The sequence below is a fragment of the Phodopus roborovskii genome, unplaced genomic scaffold (assembly GCF_943737965.1).
Source record: "Phodopus roborovskii unplaced genomic scaffold, PHOROB, whole genome shotgun sequence".
Taxonomy (NCBI): domain Eukaryota; kingdom Metazoa; phylum Chordata; class Mammalia; order Rodentia; family Cricetidae; genus Phodopus; species Phodopus roborovskii.
In genome coordinates, this window is record NW_026126549.1 from 20952868 (window position 1) to 20966731 (window position 13864).

Below are 13864 nucleotides of genomic sequence, written 5' to 3' on the forward strand. Positions count from 1 at the left end.
GAGGCTGTCCTGGAACTAGCTCTTGTACAGACCAGGGTGGTCTTGAACTCACAAAGATCTGCCTGCCTCTGCCTCCGAGTGCTGGAATTAAAGGCATGCACCACCACTGCCCGGCAAGGACCAGAGTACTCCTTTGGTTAAATACTACTTGTGTAACTTAGTATTTCCTAGGCATGTTTACATCAACTTATTTTCTCCTGTGTCAGTAAGACCTCTTTGTAAAGTAAACTTTATAAAATTTATCCCATGTATCATTCATTCATTATTTACTGGACAAATCTTTTATACTGCATCAGATATCAAGATGTAAAAAATATACAGGTTTATAAAAGTTTACAAGGTTAATACATAAAAGAGGATATAGATGTTCACACAAATACAGCTTAAGATGGATATAAAAACTACGAAACCAAGCTTGTCAGGGCTAGGAGCAGAGTTCAATTGTATAGTGTTTACCTAGCATTCTAGAGACCCTGCATTCAATCCCCAGTGCTCTAAAAACACAAATTAAGGATGTTGATATGAGCGGTAGTAATCTGTGAATCTCAACCATAGGGGGGAAAAGGCATAGTTCAACATTATTAAATGAAATTCATGGGAACTCAGCATTTTTGTCCATCGCCTCCCCATACAATCTAATATAGGATCCCAGGGTAAATCTGACAAAGGCATCAGCATTGATGGAACCTGCCATTGTAGGTAATTACCTATACAAATGTGTTTGGGTCATTGCTGTTAGTACTGCCTGCCTAAAATTACTTCATACCCAAGGGGCTGGAAATAACTCTTTGCTTATAAGGGAAGACGGTCTGTAGAATCCACGTTCACCAGGCACACACAGGTCTCTCTCAGCTACTTCATGTTGCGTCCCCACCTGCTACCTTTTGCTATGGAAGCAGGTATCACTGCTTTGGCTCCATCATCTAAAAAGCTACCTTCATAGGCGGGGATGCTTCCAAGGTGCTCTCCTGCTTCCGTGGTGTTTTGCCCACTGGGGTGTGATGGTGGGCAACAAGGCCTGGACCAAAAGAAGCATCCTCATCTGAGGTACCCATGGAGGACAGTATGGTCACCAACTTGGATAACAGAGAGAATACCACACCTTATACAATGAGCCAGGTGTGGCCCTGGAGCACTCACTGCTTACCAAGGCTCCCTGAACCACAGACCAGTCATAAAAAGATGACACAGATCATGTTCAAGAACATCAACACCCCAGCCACACACAGTCACCAAGGCTGTGTTGTCTATACAACTGTGACAGTGCCACCAGCCTCATGATGGTCTCTGGAGGCAGGGACACACACACACAATACACAGTGCCTATCCATAGTAACTACCACACAGCATTTTATGTCTAGAGGGCGGGGAGACACACACACACACACACACACACAAAGTGCCCATCCATAGTAACTGCCCACAAAGCATTTTGTCTAGAGGGCGGGGAGACACACACACACACACACACACAGAGTGCCCATCCACAGGAATTACCCATACACCATTTTGTGTCTAAACTCAGTGGGCTAGGCGCGCGTGCGCGCACACACACAAACTATCTTTACCTCATTTTCTGTCTGGATTCAGCTGGATAAGACCTTACAGATTACTCATGAAGTTCCAGGAAGTGTGGCTACAACCTTGCCATAGCCAAGTAAGGAATGCCTGCTGCTGCATCCTTCTTCCTGGAGAAGAGTTATGAGCTGCCCAATGGCCAGGTCATCATTACCATGGCAAATACCAATTCTGCTGCCTGCAGGTGTTCTAGCCTTCCTTCCTTTTTGGGTGCAGAATATTATGGAGTCCATAAACTTACCTTCAATTCCATCATTAAGTAAATATTAGCAAAGACCTTTATGCTAATGCAGTGCTCCCTGTCGGTATTGTCATGTACCTAGGCTTTGACTAAAACAGGATGCAGATCACTGCCCTGGCTCCTAGTACCATGAAGATCAACGTTATTGCTCCCCAAGTGCAAGTACTTTGTGTGGATGGGCAGCTCCACCATGGCCTTGCCATCTACCTTCCAGCAGGTATGGTTCAGCAAGGAGTACAAGGAATATGGCCCTTTATGCATTACAAATGACTCTTGGCAGACAACAAAAGAGTTGTGCTCACACCTTTTCTTGACAAAATGTGCAGGGGAAAAACAACAAAAACAACTTTTTCTTTTGTCATTTATACATACATACATACATACATACATACATATATATGTATATATATGTATATTTATATATTTATTTTGGGTGCTTTTGACTGAGTATTTAAAAACTGGAATGGAGAAGGTGACAGCAGCTGATTGGGGTAAGTGTCCCCAAAGTTTTACAATGTGGCCAAGGACTTTGATTGTATTTTATTGCTGTTGCTACAGGAAGTCCTTTGTCTTCTCCAGAGCAGCACCACACCCTAATGTGGAAAAGAGGATGGCCTAGTTCATTCTGAGTGCACGAAAGGGAGAGGGCAGCATTACTTTTGTGTAAATTGTGTACTGCAAAAAATCATCCACCCTGATACTGTTTGGGATTTTGACTGGCCAGCCACTACGTCTGGGCCCCCCTTGCCTGTTCACAGACTTGAGACCAGTTTAATAAAAGAGTATACCTTACTAACAAGAAAATAGGAAGACTGGCTGGACCCTTTAGCCCTTCCAAATGGGACCAGAACGGGTGGCTAAGAACAATCTAAGTGTGATCCTTAACAGGGAATACAAGTACAAAAGATGACTAAATGAAATAAAGAAGAAGCCTTGAAATATCTCTCTACAAGTCAACCCAAATTATTTAAATTTATACATGGGTAAAGCTTTGTCATCTAAGTACCTAAATATCAAACCAATCCCCACCATCTCCTTTTCCCATAAAATATAAGACACAGGATTCTGTACTAATTCCAGTAAGTAGTTGAAAACACAGATACAGATTTTGGATTCAGTCATCAGAGTACCAATTTAAATGATTTTTGTAAACATTTTGGTAAAGGCCATAGGACACTTGCCACATTGTTCAAATGCCCAATGGTAGGACTTCTGATGAGACAAGTCACATAAAACCAATAAGATATTGTAGAGATAAAGCCAATATGACTAAATCCAAAGCGGAGCACACGAAGGACCTCATGTATAATACAAACCAGCTTAATAAATAAAGGAGACATGGGCGCGGGGCCCTGGAGTTCTAGTTCCTGGTGGCTTGCTCATGACCTTCTCTGAGACTCCACTGCCACTTCCACTTGGGCAAGTCTAATGGTGCGGCCATGAAGTTTGTAGCCATCTTGCTGTATTGATGCCACAGTGCCAGGCTGTACCCCAACACCTGCTGGCATGTGACGGATGAGTTCATGCTCATGAGGGTCGTATTTGTCACCAATGGGTGTCATTTTCTCTAGGCCATGCTTGGCAAACACACTTTTCAGCTTTGTTTCTAAAAGGGACAGTCCTTGAAAGACTTTTTCCAGAGTAAGCTTGTGGTCCTCGGGTTTGGATCCTTCTGAAAAGTACTCAGCAGTCTTCTCCAAAATGTCTGCCACTTCCACCAAGTCCTTACAGAAGCTCTGGATTCCTGCAGAGAAACAAGATCCATGTCTGAGAACAATGCTGTCCTTAGGGTTAGGATCTAGAGGAGGCCCAGAGGTGTGGCTAGTACAGGACTTGGGGATCAGCTCAACCATACAAGCTCAACTGACAAGTCAGTGTCCTTTTAGCAAAGTCTGTCTCCACGAATCCTACTGGGAAACTAAGAAGAGATACAGCTTGGGCTAAGCGAGTCTACATAAAATAGACTAAAAACAGGCTTATCTTAGTTGTGCAAAGGCCACCCTCAAGAGATAAGCTAGGAATATTTCACTGAGAGAGTGGGGGTAGAGTGCATAAAATAAGAAAAGGCAACACTATGCTAAGGATGTTAAGAGCCACTGGTTGGAGACTGGCTAGATAGGAAGGTGAGGTACACTTATGGATGGGGTGAGTGTCCTTATGGAGATGCCGGGAAAGGTCCACAGAAGCCTTTTAGAGAGCACTGTGAACTGTTACAGGTAAATATAAACTACTCAGGTGTTGAGAGATCCCACAGTTCCTATTCCTGTTGGGACAAGTAATGACTACATTGAACATCTACGGCATAGTACCCAGTAGGGGTTAGTGAGAAGTATAGACTCTTATCTATGGACAGGTTTAGAGCTATGTCAAAAGGGGCAGCCATCTAGACTATTATTACCTAAGCAATAAAAAAAAAAAAAAAAAAAAAAAAAAAAACATTGACAGAGTGACCTGAGAAAACTGACCAGATGGGAGAGACCAAAGGAGAGGAAGGAATTCTCCCTTTAATTTCCCAGGATACCAGACCCAGTAGAGCTTCCTGAGGAAAACGGTGACACACACGTCCAACAGCAGCATACTGGCAACATACCAACTGATTTACAGGCATGCAGATGGGTTCATAAGGAATGAAAAAATGCCAGTGTCAAGTGAGGAAATGTGGCATCATCTAGTTTAGGGTAGGAGAGGAGGTAGGGAAGGGTGAGCAAAAGGTACTTCCAGGAAACAGCCCTGAAGAGAACAGACCTTGGGTTTTTCAGTGTTGGGGAACAAGCCCAAGGCTCTGCTCATGCTATGTAAATGCTCTGGCCCTCAGCTACATTTTCAGCCAGCCAGTAGAAGTTTTAAAGCAGCAAGCTTCTGTGCTGACCTGTGTACTCCCAGAGGAGATCTTTCTTCAGGGAAGTAGTGGAAATTTGGTTAAACAGAAGCCAAAGTTCTTGTTGGTACACCGAGGAAGAGATTTTTTTTATTGCATTCTCATTATTTTGTGTGTGATGTATGCACATTTGCCTGTATGTGCACACAGGTGGGAGTGATAGGTCAACAATGGATAGTTTGCTCTAGTTTTTTTGGAGAGAGTCTCTTATTACTCACAGAGCTAGACATTTCACTCAAACAGAGTTCAGGGAGCTTCCAGGATTTGCCTGTCTCCCTCGCACCAGCACTGGGTTAGTCACACACCTGACTTTTTTCCTACATGAATTCTGAGCATCTAAACTCAGGACTTCATGCTTGCAAAGTAATTTATCCTATGAACCATCTCCCAAGTCTCAATTTATTATCATTATTATTTTTTTAAAAATAGGTGGTAGCTGGTAGCTATGTAATCTCTTGGGGAAAGCTTCATCTTTGTGACCAAGAAGACAGAACACTGAGTTAAAACTACGCTTGCAAGGAGGTCAGACAGTTGTCATGATATATCCATTATAAACAAAAAATCCATTATCCTTTCCTTTTCCCTCCATGCAAACCCTTCAGTTTCTTTTCTTTTTTAAAAAAATAAAAAAAAAAAAAAAGATTCATTTACTATGTATACAATATTCTATCTGCATGTGTGCCTGCAAGCCAGAAGAGGGCATCATATCTCATTATAGATGGTAGTGAGCCACCATGTGGTTGCTGGGAATTGAACTCAGGACCTCTGGAAGAGCAGTAAATGCTCTCAACCTCCTGAGCTATCTTTCCAACCCCCCTTCAGTTTCTTAAGTATCTCAGGCCACTAAGGGGAAGCTCCATAGAAAAATGACTTCTGTAGTATTTTTGCCTAGACATATACTGTTTTAAGTTAATAAACTGGGCAACTACCAAACTCTTTGGTAGTTAGTCAACATGAATTTGTTCCCAGATGTCTTACCATTTCTTGAGTAAACTCACAGTAAACTAGTTCTAACTCAAAGCTTGACTTCTGGTGTCCATCCATCTTGCTCATCAAGTAGGTGGAACATCAGAAGTTCCCCACTGCTAAAACTGTTCTACTTGCAACAGACATTTCCACAGCACAGCAGCCAACAATTTTCTTCTGTAAAAAGCCACACAGTAAGCATTTTAGGGTTTGTGGGACAAGAGGCAAAAGCCATGGATTTTATGTTCTGTAGGTAAAGAGAAAATAAGTTTATATGGATTTAAAGAAAAAAAAAAATCAAGAAATTCAAAAGTACTAACTGGCAGCTGGTTATGGTTTGCTAAGCCTTGCTATAAACTTGGATACGATGCACACATGTGTACGTACGTACAGACACACACACACACAAACACACACATGTTTTAGCTTTCTTCAGACTGTTTTAAATCACTGACTTACAGAGTACTGACAGCAAGAAAGTAATCCTATGCATACAGACCAATGTTGCTTACATTAAGAAAACTTTAGCATTCCTAGTTAGGCACTGCTCTTTGGATTTTCCTCTTAAATGTCTGAATGATTCGCTGGTTCATTAAGTACTAAAAATATTATTTCTATATACACTAGAACATTGGAAATGTAGTAACTGTATACCCTTAAAAAAAAAAAAAAAAAAAAAAAAAAAGGCCAGCATTATTATAGCAATGGTTAACATGACACCATTCCCAGGTGTAGCAGGGAAAGGCTGTGGGTATGGATAGTGGGAAGCATGGGATTAATCAGTTAGGGGACATCTTCAGATGTATTCTACTATGATCAGTTTACAGACATGCTTACAAAGTGCCTGCCCTTCAACTAAATTTATTCTATTACGAATTATCTCTCACCAAATATCTTGGCATCTTCCACACATCTCTGGGTTCGTCTCCTTATGTTTTCACAGTCAGCAACAGCTCTCTGGTATCTCAGCTAAATACCAAAAAGAAAATCAATGAGAAATCAGTGGGAAAGAATGCTTTTACTTTATAAAATCTTGCCCTTGTAATAAGAGGCAGGGATACAGCTCAGTGCACTTTCTCAGCATGCACAAGGGCCTGGGTTCGGTCTCCAATAAAACCAGTAGTTGTTTAAAAGCAAACAAACAGTCTGAGACTGGCTGCTCTCCAAATTTCCAAAGCAGTAATCTATTTACTCTTCTGTAGATTGTAAGTAATTCCAACTAGCTTGAACACATCGGTTTCAGTTCATTATCCAGAGAAAACAGCTTCACATTTAGGCAATACTGCCAACCTTTCTTTCACTGACTTGTACTCTCATATGACAAAGAATAAGTTTTAAAAAACCTATCACCGAGGCGGGAGAGATGGCTCAGAGGTTAAGAGCACTTTCTGCTCTTCTAGAAGCCCTGAGTTCAATTCCCAGCAACTACATGGTGGCTCACAATCATCTATAATGAGATGTGAAGCCCTCTTCTGGCCTGCATACAAAACATGCAGACAGAACATTGTATACATAATAAATAAATCTATTAAAAAAGCCGGATAGTGGTGGCACGTGCCTTTAGTCCTATCACTCAGAAGACAGAGGCAGGCGGATCTTTGTGAGTTCGTGGCCACAAAGTGCGTTTCAGAACAAGCAGGGCTGTTTCACAGAGAAACCCTGTCTGGAGTTAACTCATCCTGTTTTCTCTTTGGTTCCTAGTTTCTTTAATTGCTCTCATAGACACACTTCCCAGCACCCTGCAGTCCTTTGCTCTGCTTTAGCTACCTCTTCTCATTGTGCTTAATCATGACTGTGTCCAGTAAGTCAGATGTTCTCTGATTACCAGAGTACAAAGACCTCACACACCCAGCAAATATTTATTCTCTATCACCTGACAGGCACTGTACAACCTTGAACTGCTAAACCATCAGCTGAGTGCTGTGAAACAAGAGGGAAGGAACCAAAACAAGGCACCATCCTTAGCAAGTGGCCTTTTAAAAACCACAGATGTTTCTCCTCCCAATAGGTCCAGCAAGAGAACAATGGACAAAGAGGGGTCCAGAACCATGCCAGCCTAAAGTTAATTAATAAACAACACCACCAACACAGACACACACACACTCATACACACACACACACACACACACACACACACACACACACACACACACACACACTTTGCTTGAACATTCAAACCAGAGAAAATAAACAACAAATAATATAAAATCGACTACTTACTGTTAAATCCTGAACTTCTTTTTCCAGTTTAACAGCTTTTAGTCTTAAGGCTTGTTCAGCAAGGGAGGGACCGAGTACATCAGGAGGGTCCTCAGAACTGCAGTCTTCCCCAGCAGTTCTTTGGGTAGCAGTGCTGAATGGGTGTAGCCATCCCCTAAGAGGGTGGGGTAGGGTAGTGGCACATAATGAAAAAAATGCCACGATACAAAGGCAAACTACAGCAGTTAGAGCCCAAGCTCTCCAGTATTCAGTCCTGGTGACAAATGCTACAAAGTCCTTCCTCAGCACTTTTCTACTTCATCTGCCTCATGTTTTTATTGACCAACATCTGAAACATGACTAGATTTTAAAGTGCTCTTTAAACTAATAGCTTTAAGGTGAGAAGAACAGCTCAGCAGTTAAGAGCACTGACTGCTCTTTCAGAAGACTTGGATTCAATTCCAAGCGTCCATCCAGCAACTCACAACCACCTGTAACTCCAGTTCTAAGGGATCTAATGCATTCCGGCTTCTGTGGGCAGCAGGCATGCAGGTGGTACAGACATAATGCAGGCAAAGCTCCCATGCACTAAAAAATAATTGGCATGCCATACAATTTGCCATTTAAAGTGTACAATTCAAACATTTTTACTATGTCCAGAGTCAACCAATTCTAAAGCCACATCTTTGTCACCATAAAAAGGCTTGTACTTCTCACATCATATACCATTTCCTCTTAAACCATTTGCTCCAGGTAAGCAGTGCGGTATATTCTGCAGCCTCCCATGCGAAGAGGAGTAAACTGAGAATAGGTATCAGCATTAAACACACACAAGCTGTATTTCCCAAGGGAAGAGACATGAGTAACATCCATCTGCCAGAGAGCACTGGGCCATAACCCTCTGGGGTCAACACTTCCTGTGTGATGGGCTGAAAAGGAAAACATTGATCACACTGCTTAACTATTTGCCTCGCCTGTTCACTGTGTAAAGAGGTAGCATTTTTGGTGGTACAGAGCATGACTATTATGGAATATTCCTTTACACTGTGTGAATACATATCATTGTGATTGGTTTAATAAAGAAGCTGACTGTTCTATGGCTAGACAGAATAAGGTTAGGCGAGAGAACCAAACAAAGAGGATAATGGAAGAAGGGCGGAGTCTGAGAATCTCGAGGAGACACAGAGAGATGAACTTGCCCTACTGAGAAAAGTTATCGAGCCATGCACAGCATAGATACGAAAAAATGGATAAATTTAAAATGTAGGAGTTAGCTAGTAACAAGCCTGAGCTCTCTGTGTGGATATTCGGAAGTGGGCTGGCAATGAAAAAGTCTACCTACAGACTAAAATGAGCTTGTCTTAAGCTGGGCTCCACAGCAACAGAGAAACAGAGCAGGGATCCTGAGATCTTCAAGCCAATGGCTGAGGGAGACTGATATGCAACTGAATATGATCAATATAGCAAGAACTCTGGTGGTGACACAGAGTTCCTGGGTTCTGTGTAAAAGGTGGTATAACTCTGGAACCAGGCTCTGACCAGTGTAGCCATCTACAAAGCTTGCATTATTCTGAGTACACAGGAGATGTCACCATAAACACTGATGGGAAAAGAAGCAAAAATATTCTACGTTAATTAATGAAAACGTAATGGTGTAGCAGATGATGGCAGTCCTGGCTATAGGGACCTACTGCCTGCATGTATGACTTTATTTATGGTTCTTAAACCCTGTAACAATCCTCCATTTACCCTATCTCTTTTTTGTAACAAGAATTGGGTGTTCCAAGAGCATTTGGCCCAGTCTGTGTATTTGATCTGCATGGTTTTTCTACCAAAGCAGTGGTTGCTGTGAACACCCTATCTGACACTGCCAAATGGCCACTAATCTACTAATCTATAGACCAGTTTCTCTGATGGTCAAGTTATCCAGGAAAGAAATTCCCATGGGCTGGAGGGGGTGTGCGTTGTAGTATCAACTTGGGCTGCTAATGAAAAGAACCTGTCAAGAGATACCTGTCTTCTAAATATACATTGATGGCGCTGCAATGTTTTTACCCTGCTTCCAGGATTTCTCAAAAATCTCTAAGAACTGAAATATAATTGCCTATCTTTAGAGTCTCTTTGTCCCGTATTATACTTGACACTTGCCATGCCCTCTCTCCCTTTGTTCCTTTATCCTTATGTCTTTCTTATTTTGTTTCTTTCTCTTTATCTTCTTCCCCCCTTTTACCAGCACAAACATACTTTTCTTGGAAGTATTTCCTCACTTGACCAATGAGAGTTTCCTTAAGCCACTGTCCATGTCCCTGGTTGGGCACCACTTGCTGCATCCAGCAGAGCTCCAAAGATGGATGACTAGGGTGGTGAGAATGTGAAGAAAAGACAGACAGAAGGAAAGCTGGGATCAGGTAGTTAGGGCTTCTCACTGGAGAAACCAGCACCCTGGAAGCTCTGATTGTATATAGTTTGTTATATAGATTGCACAGAAAGATGAAGTTATTGCATAAAGTTGAACAAGGAGGCAAGGTTATTACACACAGATAAACAAGGAGGCAGGGCTGTGGTGTACAGCTGGATCAAATTAATGTCAGTAGAAATAATCTCTGCAGGGGAGCAGTCTTCATGCTGTACTCATCCAGTGAGGGAGAATGTTATAGTAGATCTTTCCTGCAGACATTATTAACACTTGCATTCTGCCCACCAAATGCACCATGCCCCCATCTCTCACTCCGGAAGGAAGGTTTTGCCATTCCTCTGTGGGTCTGAGACTCTGGAATTTTGACATGGCTCACACATGTCAGTGCAATCATTCCCTTAGAACTTCACTCACTGAGGGCCTTCTCATCTCCTCACAATAAATCCTACTTTACTGATGAAAAAAACTCAAGATGGGAGGCTTGGGCTTGAGGTTTAATGACTTGTTCAAGACTACAGAGGTAAACTGGGCAAAGTTGCAAGTGACTACCTGTAATCTCAGGTACTAGGATGCTGATATAGGGCGGGTCTTTCTGGCAGCACAGTAAAAGCCTGCCTCAAAAGAACAAGTACCCCAGGGCAGTGTTGGCACAAGCCTTTAATCCCAGCACTCAGGAGGCAGAGGCAGGTGGATCTCTGAGAATTCCAGGCCAGCCTGGACTATAAAGTGAGCTCCAAGACAGGACTATTTCACAAAGAAACCCTGTCTCTCAAACCAAACCAAACAACAAAACCATCCCCAAACAAACAAACAAAAGAAATGCATACACAGAGCTAATGTTCTGTTAAGCCAGGCTATTTAACAACAGGAAGCCACACAGTTATAGAGTTCTGGTCTAACTCTTTATCTTATAGAAGGGGAAAATGAGTAAAAGCAACTCAGAAGTTCGAGACTTAGTGGTCACATACAGTAAGGGAGGAAAATCTGAGCTGTGAAAGAGAAATTATGACTGGTAGACTCTGGACTGAACAGGTCATTCAAACAGAACCTTATTTTAGTCAATTAGTTTTTGTTTAACTAGTTATATATTATAAAATTTTACATAGCTAATGAAACATCACAACAACAGGACATAAATTCCTTAACTAACAAAGCATTTGAAGTTGTCTTTCAGGAATTGCTTTCAGGATCCATTGAAGGGCAGTTTCAAAAAGGCTTTTTTCCTTTTCTTTCTTTGAGACAGGGTTTCTCTGTATTGCTTTGGAATCTGTCCTGGAACTAGCTCTGTAGATCAGGTTGGCCTTGAACTCAGAGATCAGCCTGCCTCTGCCTCCTGAGTACTGGGATTAAAGGCTTGTGCCACCAATGCCTGGTTCAAACAGGCTTTTTAAAAATGGACAGTCCCAAAAGCTAGTTTGCTTACTAATGACATTTGATATCACAAGCTCAAAATCCTAAGCACAAAAACATAATCACCACCTAAAAAGCACATGACTTGTGAAGAGGCACAATGACATCTACAATGGCACAAAAGGACCCTAGATCTTTCTCCTTTTCACCATCTAAATGAGAAATAGCCTCTCTCTCCCTATATATTTCCTCCATCAATTGACCAGGGAAAGAGATAAAAGCTTTCTGTTCCTGTCTTCCCTGCCAGTTGACTTCGCAATACAACTTTTATTTAAAAACAGAAAAAAAAAAAAAAATTCCTTGGCTACTATGGGCCCTTGCTCTTACTAAAATATTTGGTATTTTAGTAAATTTTAGTAAAATATTTCATTATGCCTCCTAGATCCCACTAATTATTTCAAGTGAAAAACTACCAGGGTGGTCAATCTATGCTTCCAAGACCTTTTTAAAGCAAAGAGTTTATTATATAGGAACCCACATACACTGAACAGTGGTCACTGAGATGGCAGAAATCTAAACAAAGGCTTAAGGGGGTGGGGTGGGGTAAAGGAGGAGCCTGTTTTAATAAGAATAATCCAGGCAGAGTGAAATGCTGGCTTAGACACAGGATAGGGAACTTTTATTTCCCAGACTTTTCAGGCTAGTCTTTTTTTTTATTATGGTCTGATATCCAATTATACATGCTCCTAAATACTTGATTCTGAAAACAGAGTTATCATAGATATATCTAGGGCAAATTATGCATGGTCAAAGACCAGCCCTCCTAGAAAACCACATACATATATGCCGGACAAACAGAAAGCTGGCCAAAACGTACAGTTTGAAGAGAAGAGGCCAGTGCTCAATTACTTCTTCAGAAGGAACTATTCTTTGATTATTTCCTTACCTCACCCAACAGACTGCCAAAGGTAGGAAAACAAACCACCAGGCCCTGATCGTTGACACAGCTCTGGTAGGGCGGGTGTGTTAGGTCAGGTGCATCAAGATTGAAGAATGACAAATGGCCATGCAAATTTCCTGGATTTCCCCGCAGCTAATTTACAAGTCAAGAGTCCTCGAGCTCATAGACTGTCTTTTTTGTTGTTGTTTGTTTGTGTTGTAATTCTTTCTTAGGAATATCCCCAGAAAATAATGAACCGTGTTCATTAATACAAAAACACCTGCTTGAGAACCACGACTGGTTTCTGGACGTGTTAACTTCCTTAAGATTTGTTCGCAAAAGTTGGTAAATTTTCCTAGATCCTAGTTTCGTCAGCTATTAAACATGAAATAATGAGAAGAGGCTGTCCATAGCTCTGCAGTCCACTGACGGTAACTGTACCTTCAGACTATCCCTAAGATAGATGGAAAGGCCGTTTGGAGAACGGTCCAATGCTCTCCTTTTACACACAGGTAAACGATGCTCCGAGAGCTGGAGACAGCGACTAGACCACATGGACCCGGACCAAGAGCCCTAATGTATCCCTGTTAGAAACGTATGAGCAGGGGCTAGGAAGAGTTGCGTCCCCGCCTCCCTGGACGCGGCCTCGGATCCCCTTATCTTCCTTGCCCGGGAAAGGCGCGCCTATGGGCCTCAGCCTCCCTCACAAGAGCCGCGGCGTGGACGCCGGGGTCACGGGGCCTGAGGTCGGTCCTCGCGGGCGCCGAGCTAGCCCTCGCCTTCCTTTCCACTGCTGCCCATCGCCGCGCCCACGCCACGCCGCGGCGTGCCCGGCCCCGCCGCCCCTCTTACCTGCTCTGCGACACGGCCCCGGAGGCCAGGAGGCGCTGCAGCCGCTGCACCGCCCACAGCGACCGCGCCGCCATGATCCACGCCAGAACGCCGACACTGCGCACGCGCACCCGAGCCAAGTGGCGAGCCGCGCTCGCCGGAAAGCCACGCCCCCGGTGTAGGCACGGGACTTCCGGTTTCCTGTGCGCCACACTTCTCTTCCGGGCCCGGTCCCACAAAATGTGCTCTCGGCATAGAATCTGTCCGGGGTACGCCTGCCCCAAGAGGTTCCTAGTAGGTGCGAAGTTCACAGTGAGCGAGGCGGGTCCTCAGCTCGCCCTCGAGGAGCGCGTGTGAGGTTATAATGTGACCCGTGCTTAAACGCGAGGGGCATGGCCCCAAGGCCGACGAGATGGCTCCGCGGGCGAGGGCGCTGGCCGCCAGCCTCAACAACCCCAGTTGGGT

At 43.2% G+C, this 13864-nt stretch overlaps 1 protein-coding gene across 1 annotated transcript; it reads right to left on the reverse strand.

The window, feature by feature from the left end:
- Window positions 1-2769: 2769 nt before the first annotated feature.
- Grpel2 (GrpE like 2, mitochondrial) lies at window positions 2770-13586 on the reverse strand. The gene is made up of 4 exons (XM_051200870.1): window positions 13421-13586; window positions 7884-8037; window positions 6551-6632; window positions 2770-3563 (listed from the first exon to the last, which is right to left on the reverse strand). Exons 1-4 carry the CDS (start codon window positions 13492-13494, stop codon window positions 3199-3201), a joined length of 675 nt encoding a protein of 224 aa, XP_051056827.1. The 5' UTR covers window positions 13495-13586; the 3' UTR covers window positions 2770-3198.
- Window positions 13587-13864: the final 278 nt, after the last annotated feature.